The sequence below is a fragment of the Glycine soja genome, chromosome 6 (assembly GCF_004193775.1).
Source record: "Glycine soja cultivar W05 chromosome 6, ASM419377v2, whole genome shotgun sequence".
Lineage (NCBI taxonomy): Eukaryota > Viridiplantae > Streptophyta > Magnoliopsida > Fabales > Fabaceae > Glycine > Glycine soja.
The window spans coordinates 12,757,347-12,776,110 of record NC_041007.1 but is presented as its reverse complement, the minus strand read 5'-3'; the positions used below and the strand labels follow the sequence as shown (position 1 = coordinate 12,776,110).

At 34.4% G+C, this 18,764-nt stretch overlaps 2 protein-coding genes across 5 annotated transcripts; both read left to right on the top strand.

The window, feature by feature from the left end:
- Positions 1 to 229: 229 nt before the first annotated feature.
- On the top strand, positions 230 to 1,078 carry LOC114415805. Its single transcript, XM_028380662.1, has one exon. The coding sequence runs from the start codon at positions 656 to 658 to the stop codon at positions 1,049 to 1,051; it is 396 nt and encodes a 131-aa protein (XP_028236463.1). The 5' UTR covers positions 230 to 655; the 3' UTR covers positions 1,052 to 1,078.
- Positions 1,079 to 3,501: 2,423 nt separating this feature from the next.
- LOC114415799 (DNA polymerase delta catalytic subunit) lies at positions 3,502 to 18,166 on the top strand. Of its 4 annotated transcripts, XM_028380651.1 has the most exons (32): positions 3,502 to 3,816; positions 3,924 to 4,034; positions 4,973 to 5,079; positions 5,210 to 5,369; positions 5,672 to 5,867; positions 5,961 to 6,096; positions 6,178 to 6,315; positions 6,626 to 6,703; positions 6,837 to 6,928; positions 7,182 to 7,248; positions 7,342 to 7,413; positions 8,419 to 8,505; positions 9,079 to 9,198; positions 9,306 to 9,404; positions 11,854 to 11,961; positions 12,121 to 12,216; positions 12,332 to 12,397; positions 12,547 to 12,603; positions 12,747 to 12,834; positions 12,952 to 13,031; positions 13,317 to 13,430; positions 14,116 to 14,230; positions 14,300 to 14,472; positions 14,612 to 14,683; positions 15,046 to 15,120; positions 15,201 to 15,290; positions 15,367 to 15,527; positions 16,288 to 16,361; positions 16,466 to 16,553; positions 16,864 to 16,962; positions 17,614 to 17,628; positions 17,656 to 18,166. In XM_028380651.1, the coding sequence occupies exons 1-30, from the start codon at positions 3,567 to 3,569 to the stop codon at positions 16,949 to 16,951; spliced, it is 3,258 nt and encodes a 1,085-aa protein (XP_028236452.1). In that variant the 5' UTR covers positions 3,502 to 3,566; the 3' UTR covers positions 16,952 to 16,962; positions 17,614 to 17,628; positions 17,656 to 18,166. The 4 variants fall into 4 exon arrangements, 3 of the variants coding, with proteins under 3 accessions (XP_028236452.1, XP_028236453.1, XP_028236451.1); XM_028380652.1 differs by lacking the exon at positions 17,614 to 17,628 and having other exon boundaries at positions 17,791 to 18,166; XM_028380650.1 differs by having other exon boundaries at positions 17,614 to 18,166.
- The last annotated feature ends 598 nt before the right edge of the window (positions 18,167 to 18,764 follow it).

Below are 18,764 nucleotides of genomic sequence, written 5' to 3'. Positions count from 1 at the left end.
TGTCCGTTCATTATAAAAGTTTTGTTAGGGTATTCATTATAAAAGTTGAATCATTAATTCCTCTAAAAAAATTGAAACATAAGAAGACAGTCACTTTTCTTTTTTTATAATTTGCAATAATTCTATTTTTACTACAGTATTAATTTGTAATAATTCTTGATGATCCATCAAGACCTGTCATACGTACATTTCATAGTTTGCCATTATTAATATTAAAATACCACCATAGGTTAATCAATTCATAACAGAATCCCTCACACATGCATCAAATTGAAACAAACTCAAATCCCTAACGCGCATAATCCACCATAAACGGAACCCGCTTCCTTCTCTCTTTCCCTCGTTGTGTGCGTGTTAATTTGTTTTTCCCATTAACCACGTTTTAGGAGAACTTCTGAACAAATATTCTACCATTTGGATCAAAACTCCAATTTTGATGCCTTTTCACAGCTCATATTCATCAAAAAGAAGAAATTTGGAAAGTTAACCCATCTAATTAACCCTTCATAATCTCAATTTTCTCCCATAAAAAAAATTAAACCCATTATAGGTTAACAATGGACGATGATAAAGAAGAAACATTGATCTGGGTCTCAGCACATAACATTTGATCACATTCCACACACAGTTTTTGTGCTGAGAAGACAGAAATTAAATGCCTGTGGCGCCTGATCCGAGTTCCGGGCGCATCTTCATATGGATCACTGCGTGTTTCTTGTTCACCTGCGTCCTCGCTGGAGGAGGGTGCCTCGTGGAATACATGATTCTTCCCGCGTCAGAAGTTCCACCTTGGATTCCCCTTCTAGGGTTCACACTGGTTAGTCTACCCTGGGTTTTTTGGCTTCTCACTTTCTTGTACCGGATTCTCTCGCGGTGTTGTGGATGTAGATTTGGTTTTGGTGTTGCAAGAGAGGGATCAAGAGGCGGTAACAGTGATGGTGCAAGTGCACCCGGGGAAGCAAATAATAATAACAATAATAATGGTATGAATAGGACGTTATCTGCTGCTTCACATGAGAGTCAATTGCCATTGGCAAAGTCAATGGCCTAGCTAGCCCTTGATCAAATTGGTAATTGTCTTTACAATTCGGTCATACGATCTAGGGTTTGACCCCAATAAAAAAACATTCAAACAAGTTGGAATTTGACTCTACTTTTGGTGGGTTTGTTCTTTCAATTCAATTCATAATTTGCTCTTGCAATCACCACTTCTTTTCATATGATATGATTGGTATTGCACTGTGTGGTACATATACAGTTATACATCATCTACTAGAAGCAATATCCCAAGTCCTCACCAATCTTCATGGATACCCTCATTAGGTACAACAACAATGAATTTGAAGATAGATGTGTTATGTTATCATTGAATTGAAACTTCTCTCTAGTTTCTAGTTTTATTAGTTTTTTTCTTAAAAAAATATCTTTACAGATGAATTAAATTCGACTTTTCAAGTTTCATTGGCCTCGGATTTTTCTAGTTTTTTCATTCCCTTTTAAGATTTGCCAACAGGTTAAGCAGATGCGTATTTCCTTTAGTTGTACGATTCAACATCTTGCTGAATTTGTTTAATGTTTAATCATTAATGAGATTTACCATGGGCATGCGTGTGTGTATATATATATATATATATATCTGTGTGTGTACGTGAATGCAGGCAGACAACGTTTTACAAACCCGATTACATATGTGCGAAATAAATGGATTTGCGGTTACCTTCATGACTGTTTCTTGATGAGTTCATTACTATTCATAAATAGAGGCATGCATGTGTAATGTGTTTTTTTTTTGTGCACTTGATCTTGAATCAGCAGAGAAGAAAAAACGGCTTAAACGAAATACAGGAAATAAATATTGATTAGCTATAGTTGCAAGGCCACAAATTTTATATATATAAATTAATAATGTAACTTATAGCAGTAAAAAAAATAATGTAACTTATAAATTGAATGTAACACGTGCAAGATGATTTCCCTCTCCCAGCAAAATTGAAAATAACAGCTTGAGGTAAACAAGGAGAAAAGAAGTCGTTGGACAAATGAAGAATAAGAAAAATAAATAAACAAACACAAAGTTTAGTAATTCGTAAAGTTCAACCTAGCTACAATAGGTATTGTATGATTAAAGCTTAATTTCGGCAGACAAAAGGATGAGGAAAAGAAACAATCATAATTAATAAAGATTACAAGGATTAATTAGTTACATAACATTGCATGTTATAATCCTAATACGAAACCAATTGCTATTTGAATTTCGGTACACGGTAAAAGTTGTGGGTCACTAAAAAAGTATAATTTTGTTTTGTCAATATTATTTTCAGTTTTCTAAACACTCTCTAAGTGCATATGCTAACACTGGATGACTCATATATCAGTGTGGGACAAAGAATCCAAAAGAATGAATCTTGTAGAAGATGAGGAACCCTTCCTAGGAATCTTCACCTCCAGACCTTTCACCACAACATCCTACACTCAGCGCATGATGAGAAGAAACCTTCCAAGCAATCTCGCAGTCAACTCTCCTTTTTCTTCTGCTTAGATTTGTAACCTTTACCTCCTTCGGATCTATGATCACGTTTTGGCTTCTTTTTCTTCTTTCCTCCAAAACAAAGACACCCCATTTTAACGTCTTCATCACTTCTGCAGCCTGCTTCTCAATCGTAGTCCTAGCTCTCTAAATGGTATAATTTCTTTCTTTTTTTGGGTATCTTTTTTCAGAAATTTGTTATCAAGTAAAGACTTAATTTTAGAGACTTAGTTATTAAACTGGTTATCGTATATAATTAATATTATTTGATTAAGAAAAATTTATTCATACACTAAAATTCAAAATAACAATTGAAGTATTAAAGTTGATAACATAAATCTATAAATAATAATTAAATAATACAATTATATAAGTTTTGAATTTGTTTTGGAGTATTTTTTTATACGAAACTAATTTTAAAAATCAGCCTGGATCGTTGGGTTTACCCAGATCAATCGGGTTTGATCGGATTATCCTGAGTCAAATGCATGATTAGTCCAATAACTAAATCAACCTAATCATATCATTAGGTCTTGGTTGGTTAGTATGATCGGTCGGATCGAATTGAATTTTTAAACTATGTTTTATAGCGTTAAAAAAGATAATAAATTTAAATCTTTTTAAAATTAGAGATTTAATTTAAAAGAATTTTATATCTTTTTATTTAAATTTTTTTTTGAGAATAAGAATTTTTTTTATTAACAACATTTATTATTATAAGTGATAATGATTTATGTGTTTAATAAATAATTTAAAATTAAAATATGGAATTAATTATGCACTCACATTTGACATTGGAGGAAAACTTGAAATTACCTACAATTTCATACCAATAATATGCTAAAAAATAATGATGTATTGATTATTTGGATTGGGGGATTTCCATTCCAAAAATCCTAATCACGTGAGAGTCACGTGCCTCGCAAGCGGGAAAATCTCACCGCGTAACAACTCCCAACAAAAAGTGGCGGGAACTCATTACGCTGCCACTCCACACACTTTCCACTCTCACTCCGCCTTTCTCTCCCTCCCAATTCCAATGAGCAACAACGCCTCCCGGAAGCGCGCGGCGCCGCCGTCGCAACCTCCACCGGCGAAGCAAGCCGTAATGACTCAGGAAGAAGAGTTCATGGACGAAGACGTGTTCTTAAACGAAACCCTCGTTTCCGAGGACGAAGAATCCCTCATTCTCCGCGACATCGAGCAGCGCCAGGCCCTCGCCAACCGCCTCTCCAAGTGGACCCGTCCTCCTCTCTCCGCCGACTACGTCGCCGGAACTCGTAGCGTCCGTGAGTGTTTTCCGTTAATTATTTCCCTTTTTCTTTGGTTCTAGGGTTTTGTTTTTCCGTCTTATTAGTGGAGTTTGATTGATTTGTGTTCTGTTTTTGGCTTTTAGTTTATCAGCAGCTGGAGATTGATTACGTGATTGGAGAGAGTCACAGGGAGTTGCTGCCGAACTCATCTGGACCTGCCGCCATTATCAGAATATTTGGAGTTACTAAGGAAGGTTTGATCGTGTTTCTGTTTTCTTCCATACTGCAAAATTTGGCTGCATAGACAATTGCAGATAAGCATTGCTGGTTTGTCTGCTTATAATCTTGCATGGCGTTGTAGGGAAGGAAGTAAAAAAGAATGCTTGCTTGAGGATGTAACGATTGACCGATTTAGAAATTAGAAACAAAACACTAGTAGTTGATGATACATTTGAGCGTTTCTGTTGTTGGGTTTCTATCAGTAAACCAGTCAGTTTGCTTTTAATTGGAGGAATGGATTAAACCTTTTGTTTTTTTTACTTGATCCACTTATCAACAAATTTGCCCCAAAAGTCTTATTAAAAGCATAATCAATAGATATAAATAAAAAATAATGTATGAAGTTTCATATATTAGTAGAAAACTAATAATCTATAAATATGTGAATTGTAGGCAATATATGATGCACGACTAACTACACAATTTCAGTCTGGGTTTCATAATTGAAAACTGAACCAAACTATATTTACGTAAAGGAAACCAAACTTATTTGTGTTTGTTTGGCCTTTTGATTGCCAAATTAAGATTTATCAACCTACACATATAGTTTGTTTGAGTCCAGATATGAAGTGACCAATGCTTCAGAAAGGGGCAAATTGATGCTCTGACAAACTTGTGCTGAATATATCTGGTATAGCTGAAATCAAACCCAACATCATGCTTGGATTTTACTTTCTTGAATACTCAGTTGCCTTCTTACATAATTCATGTTATGATTTTCCAATTACATTACATGTATGAATTTAAGTGCTCAGAAATAATCTGTTTTAATAGAACCAATCAAGTGTTTATTTGAAAAAGGTGGTGTAAAAATTATATATGATTATCATTGTACTTATGATTATGGTTCTCAAGTCAACCATGCAGTGCCTTACAGGAATTATATAATAAACATATTTTGTTTGTTTGTCAGGACACAGTGTTTGTTGCAATGTTCATGGGTTTGAACCATATTTCTACATTTGTTGCCCTCCTGGAATGGGTCCAGATGATATCTCCCATTTTCATCAAACTCTTGAGGTATCTAGTTTAGTATCTGAAAATACTTTCCTTTTTCCAGTTTTTAGTTTAGAAAAGGGAACAGGCTTCATTTTTTTATAACTTATGAACTGCTTTAATTTAGTATCTTTTGTGTCCTGTGATGCTTCAGGGAAGGATGAGAGAAGCCAATAGAAACAGTAATGTGGGAAAATTCATTCGCCGTATTGAAATGGTGCAGAGAAGGAGTATTATGTACTATCAGCAATCCAATTCCCAACCCTTTCTCAAAGTTGTAGTTGCACTCCCAACAATGGTTGCCAGCTGCCGTGGTAAACTTAGATATTTTCAGTAGACATTCTATTTTCCAGTATATTAATCTTCTTATCAAAACTCAGAGAAGTCCAGAATTACTTGAGTGATGTTTAAGCTACGTTCTTGGTTCTCATTGGCTGTACTTTTGATATTGTCATAGTATGGCCATGGCATACACTTTAGGTTGGTTAAGTGTTAAATTTTAGTGTCATGCATCTTGACACTAGTATGTTTGCATTTTTTGTTTTTACAGTTGTCTTTCTCTACAGCAATTACCTCATGCATCAACATTTCTTGCTAATATTTCAAAACTTGGCAGGTATTCTGGATAGGGGTATTCAACTTGATGGTTTAGGAATGAAGAGCTTCTTGACTTATGAAAGCAATGTACTTTTTGCCCTTCGCTTCATGATTGATTGCAACATAGTTGGTGGAAATTGGATTGAAATTCCAGCTGGAAAATATAAGAAAACAGTGAAAAGCTTGTCTTACTGCCAGTTAGAGTTTGATTGCTTGTATCCTCTTTCATGTGATAATATCTGTATAAATGGGCTGTGGGAATACCAAAATCTTTAGATTTTTCTGTTCTCCCCTTAACAGTGTTATAGGTATTCCGAATTGGTTAGTCATGCTCCAGAAGGGGAATATTCAAAGATGGCTCCATTTCGCATATTGAGTTTTGACATTGAGTGTGCTGGTCGTAAAGGTCATTTTCCTGAGCCTACCCAAGATCCTGTAATCCAGGTCCGTTGTTCTCTCTTTTCACACCTGCAAATTCAAGCACAAGTTTGGTTTTTTTTAACTGAAAATTCTCATTTCTTACAGATTGCTAATTTGGTTACTTTACAAGGAGAAGACCAGCCATTTATTCGTAATGTGATGACCCTTAAATCATGTTCTCCTATCGTTGGTGTTGATGTGATGTCATTTGAAACAGAAAGAGAAGTCCTGCTAGCTTGGAGGGTATTTCAATTGTGTGTTTAACCATGTTTATACTTAATAAGCATAATAATTTCAAGAAAACCCCCAAATTTGATTCGCCAGTCCCCCTAAATAAACTATTTTTTTATATGCTTGTTAAGTATCTGACATCTTGTATGCTTTGTCACATAGTATGATGTTTTGTAGTTCTTACAACTTGGTTAATGTTATTATATCATTTGTTTCTTACACCTGAATATCATGAGTCAATTTGATAATGTAACTGTTGAATGAATTATAATCCTTTCTCTATTATGCTTATAGTTTGATGGACGTGATTTTTTTATTGCAGGATTTAATTCGTGAAGTGGACCCGGATATTATTATTGGATACAACATCTGCAAATTTGACTTGCCATATCTTATTGAGGTGTTGACTTGACTTTGAGATTAAAACACTTAGAGTTGATAGCTGTAAGGTTTTGTTATTAAAATAAGGTTGTGTGCAAGTTGTTGTGGTTACTGTTCTAATATAGTTTAATTTCTTGTTGTCTTGTTTTCAGAGAGCTGCGAACCTGAAGATAGCAGAATTTCCAATTCTGGGTCGTATCAGGAACAGTAGAGTTCGAGTAAAGGATACAACTTTCTCATCAAGGTAAAGAGATACAGTCTTCTGTTGTGTACATGTTTTCTCTCATTATTTTTTTAGTAGTTGTATTCTGGTCGGTAGGTAGGTTGTGTATAGTTTCATCAATTTTAATGAAAATAGAAACTTGGTTTCTAAAGTAAATCCTGCACTCTATATCCTTAGCATTTTCTGAGTTTCGGAATTACTTTGTGTATGCTTTTATTTTCTGACTTTTCAATCATTTGACTATCTACCTTATCGATACTTGATGGTTTGGTAGGCAGTACGGGACCAGGGAAAGTAAAGAAGTTACAGTAGAAGGGAGAGTTCAGTTTGATTTACTCCAGGTTCTGTCAATATTGTTTTGCTTTAACTACCTTGTGCTTGGGCACACCGAGTTTATTGCTTAATAGGTTTATTTGTTTTGTTCTCATTTACAGGTTATGCAAAGAGACTACAAATTAAGTTCTTATTCACTGAATTCTGTGTCATCACACTTCCTTTCTGAGCAGGTAAAGTCATTCTTTTGGCATCATTTCAAGCAATTTTTTCCCCCTTTATTTTGTGTGCCTTGGCACAATGTTAAGGATATTGCCTTGTGACTTGGAGGTGATGTGTTCAAATCCTGTAAAGCTTCTCTGCTTGGGGTATAAGATTGTGTACATCTACCCTCCTTAGATCCCATTATGTGGGAGCCTTGTACATTGGGTCACCCTTTTATCTTTTTTTTTATTCCTTTATTTTCTCTTTCAAATACATCTGGGAAGTGGGAACTGTTAATGGGACTTAAATCATGGTTGGAAAGTACAAGTAACATCTTTATATTTATATACAAATATAAGATATTTATCTATTTATAATCATAGCTGTAGTTGCAGATTTACATGAATAAACTCATGATTTGATGTAAGCATTGGTCATGTTAGTTGGATTGTACAAGAGTCTACTATATTGGGAAAAACTCAAGTTCCACATTGGCTAGAGATAGTGCCAAGACAAAGTATATAAATGGAGGACAACCTTGAGCCTTATGAGCTAACTTTTGGGGTTGAGTTTGACCCAAACCCACATTCTAAGATGATATCAGAGTTTATCCTAGATCCATTAACGAACCACCCACCATATTATCCACGCACCAAACCTAAAAGTGTTAGGCGTGAGGGGGTGTATTGGAAAAAATCCAAGTCCCACATAGGCTAAAGATAATGCCAAGATAGAGTATATAAGTGAGGGACAACCTTTCCCCTATAAGATAACTTTTGGGGTTGAGTTAGGCGCAAATCCAAATTCTAATAGATTGCAATGGAGTTGTAATTTGATAGATATACATTTCAATTGGTCATTTTATTTGCTGTCTGTATGTTCCTATGTGTGTCTATGCACTTCTCCATTTGTGACCTATTTATATGCCTACCATTTTCTAAACAGCTTCTTTTGCTGGAATCTCGTCTTTGTTCTTGAAAGTTTTAGTGCATGTCAATTTATTGGCTTAGTCACTGCATGTTTGTATGTTACAGAAAGAGGATGTTCATCATTCAATTATATCCGATCTTCAGAATGGAAACGCAGAAACTAGGAGGCGCCTTGCTGTGTATTGTTTGAAGGTTTGTATTCTGGTTCTTTTATCTAGGGATGCTCTTTGTTGCTACCTTTCATCTAAATGATTATTGTCCAGTCTTTTTATGAAGTTCTCATTGGCCGGTAAACTTTATGGAGATGAACTAGTGGTTATAACTAGTTTGGAAGTCTCGATTGATGATGAAAATCATGATGTGATTGATAAGCACAACATTTTTGGTATGCATTGTATTTTTATGAAATGGCTCTGTTTCATCTATTTTTATGAAATGGAAGCAAGATAATTTTTAACTTCATTTTATTGACCATTTCTGCTACCTTTTTATGAGGCCTTAGTTTTTCAAGATCACCTAACAATTTGACAAGATTTGCTCAAATATATTTTTCTCAATGCTAATACCCAATAGGTTCAATAATTTTTTAACCTAAAATACTTAATAATGCATTTAGATTGAAAAAGTTGTAATGCTTGTTCTTTTACCTATTAAAGTGCTGTGTGTCAGATATTGTGAATCCATTATGGGTATATTACATGTGAAAAAAAACTAAGTGAAATAAATTGACCATTCAAAATTCATACTTTGCTTGTGTTAATGCAGGATGCATATCTCCCTCAGCGGCTTTTGGATAAATTGATGTTCATTTACAATTATGTGGAGATGGCTCGAGTAACAGGTGTCCCAATTTCTTTTCTACTTTCCAGAGGCCAAAGCATTAAAGTAAGCATTGAAGTTCCTTTTTCTTATCAATCATTAGAAAATAGAAATGCATAAAATGATTGATCATTGAATTTGTAGCAGTAATTGCTTGTTTTCTTCCTTTCCAGGTACTTTCTCAACTTCTTAGGAAGGCAAGACAGAGGAATCTGGTCATTCCTAATGCCAAACAGGCTGGGTCTGAACAAGGAACATTTGAAGGTGCCACTGTAAGTTCATTCTTTTCTTTTTCATATTCATTATTTTAAATGATTAATTGGCATTGATTCATAGATTCTTTCCACTTTCAATGTATGTACATGCATGTTTGCATGTGTATGGATCTTCCAATATGAAATGAAATATATTGCATTAGCTACCCAGTCATACAACTATTCTATGCCTTGTATTTTTTGAGAGTTTTATTTATATTTCATCCTCAAATTAGATTACATATTGAATTGACTCATGATGAAGGGAATTAGAAATTGAAAGGTTCTTTACTCCAAGCTTGCTTTGCATTAATGTTCTTAAATTCAAGAGCCTATGTAAACTTGTGGAGGGTTGTAAACTCATAAGACTACCTAACATTGAAATAATATTAAGAATACCTAATCACATATCCAAACAAAATAGATTACCATAATATCAAATCTATGAAACTAGAAATAGACAAATCACTACAATCCAATTATCCAAGAGGATCAAATGAACAAGGGCTTGAATCTTGTCACAGAACAAATGGGAATGCAAAGGTCGAATGGGCTTATCACTCTTAGAAGAAGTGACAGAGTTGGATAAAGGTGGAAAAAGATCACTGTAAGGATATTTAAGCTCATTGAAGATAACATCTTTGGAAACATATAATTTGCCATTAGGAGAGAGACACTTGTAACCTTTGTGAGAAGTGGAATAACCAAGGAACAAGCACTCATGTGACCTGAAATCAACAAGGTGAATCATGCGTGTCTCATGCGTGAGCAGTAGTGCCTCTACTTCTCCAATCAGAAGTGGTTCAAACTTACTTTCAATCACTGAGATCACTGGACTGTACTCCTCTGGAAGGCCTTCAAGAATCGCGTCAAGGTGTTCATGCGGAAGAATAGGATCTCCACACGATCCAAGCTCGACTATACATTTGGTGCGCAAAAGAAACTCACATTGTTTTCTGCTCAAGCATTGTAGTTCTGAGTTTGTTCGAAGTATTCTAGCTTTCGCACGTGTTTGCTTTTGAAAATACTCATGGATCTGCTCCCAAAGCTGATATGAATGAACGCATTCAATAATTTGAGATAGGATTGAAACTGAAAGAGTCAATTGAAGCCACGAAAAGAGAATTTGATCTTGTTGTTCCCAATCAGTGTATGCTGGATTTTCATTTCCAGCTTCACAATCTGTCTCTATGAGAAAGCACATCGGGATCTGAGGACTTGCCACGAAATGCTGAAGTTTATGAGCCTTCATGACAGGTTCTACCTGTTGCCTTCATAGCAGGAAGTTAGAATCGTCTAACTTCTGAGAAATCTGATGAAAACAAGGAAGTAGCGGATGCGAAATTCAGATTTGTCGCCATGGATTGACCTCAAGCTCTGATACCATCATAGAGTTTGAGAGAGAGAAAAAGAAGAAGATGAAATATATTATTATTGATTCAAAATGAAAAGGTCAGTTACAAAACTGATTCTGTTTCCTTATTTATAGAGAAAACAAATATTGTTACACAAAACCTGACTAAGGCAGTTAACTAACCAAAGTTAGTTATTGCTCTAACAGAAATAATAGCTTCTAACAGAAAAATAGAAATAACAAAATCACAGCTGTCCTAACTGAATCATAACTGTTCTAACTGCTGCCCTAATTGAATCACAAAGTAAAACTTACTTAATACACTAATAGAGTTGAGTTGGCGTGATTTCTCAACCTGAAGTTGCAAACTTGTCAGACTTTACGAGTCAACTTCAAGTTTATCGACCATGCTTTGTATAATTTTCTCTTCTATATTCATGAAACAATATCTTTCGTATTTTTTGGTTAGATAGAAATGTGGATTCCGTATTTACACTTTACAGTTGGAACAAAGAACGACAATTGTGCCACCTAGTATTGCCTTTTTGATTTAGGGAAAGTAGGAAAAAAATAACTCTATCCTACTAATGACAAATATACAGTGAGATTTATTCTATTCACAAGAAAATGATTTTATTTCTTGATTGAAAAATAAAATGAACAAGGAGAAAGATCTCCTCCAAGGGTATCCCCTTAACAAGGGTTTCCCATTACTACTACATCAGAGATAAAGCTCAGTTCTCAATTGATACAAAACAGAATGTCACCATGATTGAGCTAAATCCCCTGTCCTTCCAGTCTCTCTAGCTAACTATTGAATTTTCTAACCATTGATACGTTTTTTACTCTGACTAGTAACTATTGATGTTTGGGAATCTCTAACAGCATGTTAGGCCTGAAATCAAGCTCAATCTTAAATGCCCTCTTGTTCTTCAGTTAATAAATGAAAAATTGAAAGAATTCTCAAATTTCAAGTATCTTTATGTATGGAGATCTACATAATATTATTGGAGTTAATGTTCTACACCTTTTCCTGTATTTGCCTTTTGGACGTTTCACTTGTCAAGCTGTGTTGCCTTTTGATGCATGCATTTTGAACTTTACAACTTGCAGGTATTGGAGGCAAGGGCTGGATTTTATGAAAAACCAATTGCTACTTTAGATTTTGCATCCTTGTATCCATCTATTATGATGGCCTATAATTTATGTTATTGCACTCTGGTAAATATTTCTTTTTTTTTTTAGTTTTTCCTTAAGCTTCTGAGTTTTGTTGTTTCTTTAAAAAAAATTATGAGTACTACTTTATTCATCAGTTTAGTTCAATTCGTATGGGGGTAACAATTGGTACTTTTTTTTTTTTTTGTTTTACTGTTCTTTAAGGTGACCCCTGAAGATGCTCGCAAGCTCAACATCCCTCCAGAGTCTGTGAACAGAACTCCATCGGGTGAAACATTTGTTAAATCAAATTTGCAGAAGGTATATTGCTTGCGCTTACTATTTCACTTTTTCCTTTAGGGCTCTATGCTAATTTCATTTTAGAGTTTAATGCTTATATGAAGTTGAGGCACTGATGTAACGAGAATAAATTTAGGGAATACTTCCTGAAATACTTGAAGAGCTATTAACAGCCCGTAAAAGGGCAAAAGCAGACTTAAAGGTATCCTTTCTGTACTTGTTGTGAAAATTGACTTTGGATTTGGATTATTGAACTGTCAGCTGTAGTGTTTGATTAATTAAAAATTCACTAACTGAGTTCTATATGTTATCTCTTCCTGTACATGATTTCTCTCCATATTTCTACTTCAGGAGGCAAAGGATCCCCTGGAGAAGGCAGTGCTAGATGGTAGACAGCTGGCCCTGAAGGTAAGCTGTGCATGCTATTGTTTTATGTCTTTTTTCCTTGTCCTTTCTCTTTTGATAGTTGTTCAGTTCTCTCCACTGCAAAGTGCGTACTGATAACTGCTAATTCTTGGTAACATTTTCGATTCCTATTTTCTTTTGGTCAGATTAGTGCAAATTCTGTTTATGGGTTTACAGGGGCCACCATTGGTCAGTTACCATGTTTAGAGATATCATCGAGTGTAACAAGCTATGGTATTGCTTTCATCTCTAAGTTTGTGTTGCCGTGTATTTCTAAAATTATCCCTTGTTGAATTGAAATAACATCTCCATTGAGTTCTTATTATTATGTGGATTGGATGCCTTGTTAAGGTCGACAAATGATTGAGCACACGAAAAAACTTGTGGAAGATAAATTTACGACACTTAATGGCTATGAACACAATGCCGAGGTATAATATTTAGAATTTTTCTTGTTTTGATGCTTGTCATGCTCTGAGGTTTCATTGGTTAGACAGTGAAGCTATCTTAGGTGTTTTTATTGGTCCTTATTACAGCATTTTGGCCTGGGGAATTTAACATTGAACCAACAATATAAAACTTTCTATCCTTGCCAATAAATTTTACACTTACTGTTATGCATCTGTTTTCCTAAATCTAATGTTGTCATATCTTATTTTCATGCTTTACTACCATAATCAATTAGCCAGATGACTTACAAAGTAATCTCATACTAGGTAATATATGGAGACACAGATTCAGTCATGGTACAATTTGGTGTTTCTGCTGTAGAAGAGGCTATGAACTTGGGGAGAGAAGCTGCTGAACATATTAGTGGAACTTTCACAAAAGTAACAATTCATTTTGTGTTTTATTTTTTTTCTTTAGTCTTTGTAAGTTTGAGACTTTTGTAAATAGCCTGTGTAAGTGATGAAATCCTGAACTTGAAACTGTTTTTATTTTCTCCAAACAATGAAGTAATGATTGATTCTTAAATCACTTTATTTTTTATTTAACACAAGAATTCAGTAAAGATGCCCCCTCCCCCGGGCTTGCAAAACAACATATTCTCAATTTGATTATTACAATCATTCCCCTATTTCTTCAAATATGGGACAACAATTTACATAGTTTTTCAAATAGTTCAGATTCAGCAATTATGCTATTATTTATGACATTCATTATTCATATACACATTAATTACAACTTTACAAAATTTGCTAGCTAGTTTAGTGGTAGTGTACAAAGAGATGAGGAGTAACACTGTAGTGGTCTTTGTACTTCAGGAACTTGCATCAATGTGTAACGTTATATGTTGATGCATTTATGGTCTTGGTCTGCATATTTTTCAAGTTTCTGCTTCAGCATCTCTAAACTTAATTCTATCAACCAATTAACAAAATATCAGAAAAGAAATCCTCAACTTAAATTTTCTAGAGACTTCATTCTTGTTTAAGTGTGTTTGAAGTCAACTAATTATTTTAATTTTTTACTTTGATTTGTCCTTACGTATTTGTTGTCATTTTGATTGTGAAGCCCATCAAACTAGAATTTGAGAAGGTTTACTATCCATATCTCCTGATTAGCAAGAAGAGATATGCTGGTTTGTTTTGGACAAAACCAGACAACTTTGACAAAATGGACACTAAAGGTAAACATTACTCTTTACCTTCTTGTTGCTTTGTTGAAGTGCCTCTTAAACTAAATATGCATTGAGCAGGTATTGAAACAGTTCGAAGAGACAATTGTTTATTGGTCAAAAACCTGGTGAACGATTGCCTTCACAAAATATTGATTGACAGGGACATTCCTGGGGCAGTCCAGTATGTCAAGAATGCAATTTCAGATCTTCTCATGAATCGTATGGACTTATCACTTCTGGTTATTACAAAGGTGGGAAGTCTATTGAATCTACAGACCACCTAATGGCCTTTATAGCTATTTGCTTTTTGTGGAGAATTCAGATATTTGATGCAAGTGCACTACCAAAATAATTCCTTTGAACTTGGCACTAACATGCTTGCTTTAGTAGGGTTTAACGAAGACAGGAGATGATTACGAAGTAAAGGCAGCTCATGTTGAACTTGCTGAAAGGATGCGCAAGGTTGGTTAGATAATCAAATGCATTGGTGGTTTTGTTTTCACCCATTTTAGTTTTTGGAAAAATGAGATTTTTTTGGCAAAGGAAAACAAGTCAGTTATAGTATATGATCTATATGTGCCAAAGCATGCAACCAAATATTAGAAAAAACCATGAATTATTTTTAATCTAGACGCTGGCATTCTATATTGTCTTTGCTCAGGTCCTGTAAGTTGATGTTTCTAATGTCTGGGAAGTTATTTATGGAACTATACAGTATTGTTACTGCTCTTAAGATTTATATTTATTGTTTTAGGCTTATTGAGCTTGTCATGTCTCAGTTCTTTGGGCCATAAATGTATTTTATTTGATTTTGTAATTGACAGCGAGATGCTGCCACTGCTCCAAATGTTGGAGACAGAGTACCATATGTTATTATTAAAGCTGCAAAAGGTGCAAAGGTAATACATGTCCCCCTCTTTTTTTGAAGTTTTTTAAACATTTGTTTAGATTTTCTCTAGACTAACGTGTAAGAAATCAGGCATATGAGAGATCAGAGGATCCTATCTATGTGCTAGAGAACAACATACCCATAGATCCTCATTACTATCTTGAGAATCAAATTAGCAAGGTTGGTTTATTAGTTTATTAGATGTTTTGAATTTCTCCAATGTTTTCTGCTATTTATTAGCTTCATTCATGTGCAGCCAATTCTGAGAATTTTTGAGCCAATTCTGAAGAATGCTAGCAAAGAGCTTCTCCATGGAAGTCATACAAGATCTATTTCTATTTCTACACCGTCAAACAGTGGCATATTGAGATTTGCTAAGAAACAGCTTACCTGCATTGGTTGTAAAGCTTTACTTGGGTATCATTTTTTTTTTCTCTTTTCATAGTGTTGTCTTGAGGCTCTAAGATTTTCCTGGTTGATTTTACTTTTATGTATTCCCTTTTTTGGTGTTTGCTTCATTATATTTTTGTAAATAAAAGATACACAGGAATTACAAAGCGCTAACAATTTATGCATTTGCTAACTTTTTCAATAGCTGGGTTTGCGTATTTGAGAGATTTTCTATTGACTTGAAATGTATAAGAAACATAGTGCAGCACTATATTATGGAATTATTATGAACCTTTCAAATTACCTACTTTAAGAATAAATGTGCTTTATGGAAGTGAACGTAAGACCCCAACAAAAAATAGCATGAATGTAATAGGGGTGAAACTCCTTCAGAGATTATGTTAATGAATATATGAGAACTTTTGGGCATCTCAGTGACATAGTTGGTTTAATTGAATTTCATATCCTCTGTAAATTTCTCTCCCTACTTTTCAATAATGTTTCTGTAGATACTACCTGTGAGATAGCATTTTGCACTGGAGGTGCCATTGATCTGTGTGCTATTATGAGACCTTGAAATCTTGGTGTGAGTTTCCTGGAGTATTTTATTATGGTTTTATCTTGAGCCTTAACAGGAAAACAAGATTCAACTTATATCTCCACTAGTAATGTACCTGATAATACTCAGGCCTTTTTTCTAAGACATTATTTGTATGTATTATGATACACAAGTATATCTCAGTTATACAAAGGCCTAATAATACTATTTTTGTTGCTTTTGGTTCAGCAAGGGTTATCACACTCTCTGTTCACATTGCAAAGGAAGGGAGGCTGAGCTGTACTGTAAAACAGTATCTCAAGGTAGGCATCTCTTGAGCTCTCTGTTCAATTTCCAATCGTTTTGTTGTACTGGATGGTTCCAGATGTTTTTTTATTGGATAAAACAAGTGGTGGTGTGACTGCAGTGTCTGAGCTGGAGATGCTTTTTGGGAGGTTGTGGACACAGTGTCAGGAGTGCCAAGGTTCACTTCATCAGGATGTTCTCTGCACCAGGTATGTTCATTCAGTTAAATATTATATCATTGAGGGATTGCTTGGGGGGCTAGAGTTCTCAGATTTTTGGTTTTAAGAGGCACAATATTTCAGTATTAAATTAATTAATCACATCCTGGAGTTACGGTGGTTTTACCCCCTTCTCCCTGGGTTTGTTTACTGTCCTGGCATAACATGCATCAACTTGGTTTCTTCTTACTCATGTCTTCCCATCTGCTTTTGTAGATTTCGTACAAGAACTTGTAATTTAGTTGTGGTTTCTCATTGTTAGTTCATTATCACTGATTTATCATGTACTATGGTGTTGCAGTCGGGATTGTCCAATTTTCTATCGACGAAAAAAGGCACAGAAAGATATGGGTGAAGCAAAGTTGCAATTGGACAGATGGAACTTCTAAGTTTTGCCAAGGTCTTTTTTTTCCCTCAATTTTCTTCCCCCTTTAGTCTTTTGCCTTCATAATTTTTTTTTCAGTCTTTTTTGTCTTCATAATGATTTAGTCAATGAATGACATGTAGGAATGTCACCCATTAATATATCCAATAATTGCAATACAAACAGCTGGAACATTTATCTTTTCGTCTCAGGAAGTTATAAAATATTTTATAAAATAAATAAAAAATTGAGGATTTATGAATTTTTAGTAAATCATAACTGGATATCTTGGTATCATTTTCTGTTAAGATTCTACACTTTTGGGTATTTACATCCACATGCACATGCATGTGCTCTACCTTGCATAATGTTCAGTTTTCAGAACTTTTATTTCAAATTTGCCCCAAATAAATCATATTTGAGTATTATGCCCTATCAATTTTCAACCATTACCATCAATCACCCCGATAGTTTCAAGTAATGCTTTTATAGAGAGTAAGAATGCTTCAGTAAAAATTGTTATTGTTGTTTTGTGTGAAAAAACGTTAGACATCAATCATTTTGGAAAGGAGGGAATATTATTTTTTTTAAAGAAAAGGAGGAAGTATTAGTGAACCCTGATATATATATACCATTCCTAGTTTGTTTATTGGGGTTGATATAAATAAATAAAAGTTACAATTGTAGGTATCATTAAATTTGCCAATTTTGGGAACTGAAGGAAAACCTCTGGTGATGATATCCTCCTACGACAAGCTCTTGTGACTATTTCTATTTCTGGAAGGAAATGCATGTAGCGAAGAGCCTAATTTCTTGCACGGTTTAGTTCAACATATGATTTTGCGAAATTTGGTTAATGTGCAGAATTTGACCTTGCGGATCTCTTCGAAACCAATGGACACAAATACAATCTGGTGTTTGCCACAATCCTGACATTTGTAATGTGAGTAAAAGCCCACAATTTGTTTACTGAAAGATTTGTGTGGAATCCTCAAATGATAGTTTTTAAGTTATCGGATGACATCAACCTGGTTCCAAGCAGTAACTGCTGAATTATTTTGATATTTAAAAAATTATCATTCGAGGATTTAGTCAGTTGATGCAAAGCAGTCTTTTGATATGGAAATGAGGGTATACTGTAACGTAAGGATATGTCAACGGGATGAGTTATAGATGTGAGGCGGTGTCTGTTACAAAAGGATATCCTAGTAATTGACGCGTGTTCTGATATTTTGGTGCATGATTAAATCAACAGTTTCACTCAGACAAGTCAGATTGCTAATAATTTAAAGATTTTAATTTTATAAATCATAAAAAAAATATTTCTAAACAAAGCTTGTTGATTGCTATAAACGTCCTTTTTGCTTCTACAAGCAAAATCAAACAGGCATTATTGGGTATTAAAAGAAAAAACAGGCATTATTGGTTTAGTTATCGGCAGTGTGAAAGGTATAGTGTATGAAAGGAATCTTTTTGACTCTTGGGTGATACAATGATCAACGAGGCTAGCAAGATTGAATTTCCACATGAAAAGGCTATAGCATACGGCATACCACTTTCATGAAATTGAATGAGGGTAAACTGGTTACATTTTTTTATCTTTCTTTTTTATTGTCAAAACAAATAAGCAAATATATAAAAAAGAAAATTCTCGTGTTGGTCATCTAAAATTACATATATCATTGTCCTCTATTAATCTAGTTTGTCAAATTAATTCTTCAAATGTTCTCTTCATCACCATTTTAGTTCTATTATCAAATTAGTCTCAATTTATTTTTGTCATCAAATCTGCCATCAAATTAATTTATTAATATATAGAGATATTATTCTATCGTATT

Bases quoted from the DNA above. Each gene is read 5' to 3' on its own strand.
- LOC114415805 (XM_028380662.1), top strand. From the start codon at position 656: ATGCCTGTGGCGCCTGATCCGAGTTCCGGGCGCATCTTCATATGGATC.
- LOC114415799 (XM_028380652.1), top strand. From the start codon at position 3,567: ATGAGCAACAACGCCTCCCGGAAGCGCGCGGCGCCGCCGTCGCAACCT. The intron at 5,080-5,209 runs GTATCTAGTTTA...GTGATGCTTCAG, and splicing joins ATTTTCATCAAACTCTTGAG to GGAAGGATGAGAGAAGCCAA. The intron at 11,962-12,120 runs GTAAATATTTCT...CTGTTCTTTAAG, and splicing joins ATTTATGTTATTGCACTCTG to GTGACCCCTGAAGATGCTCG.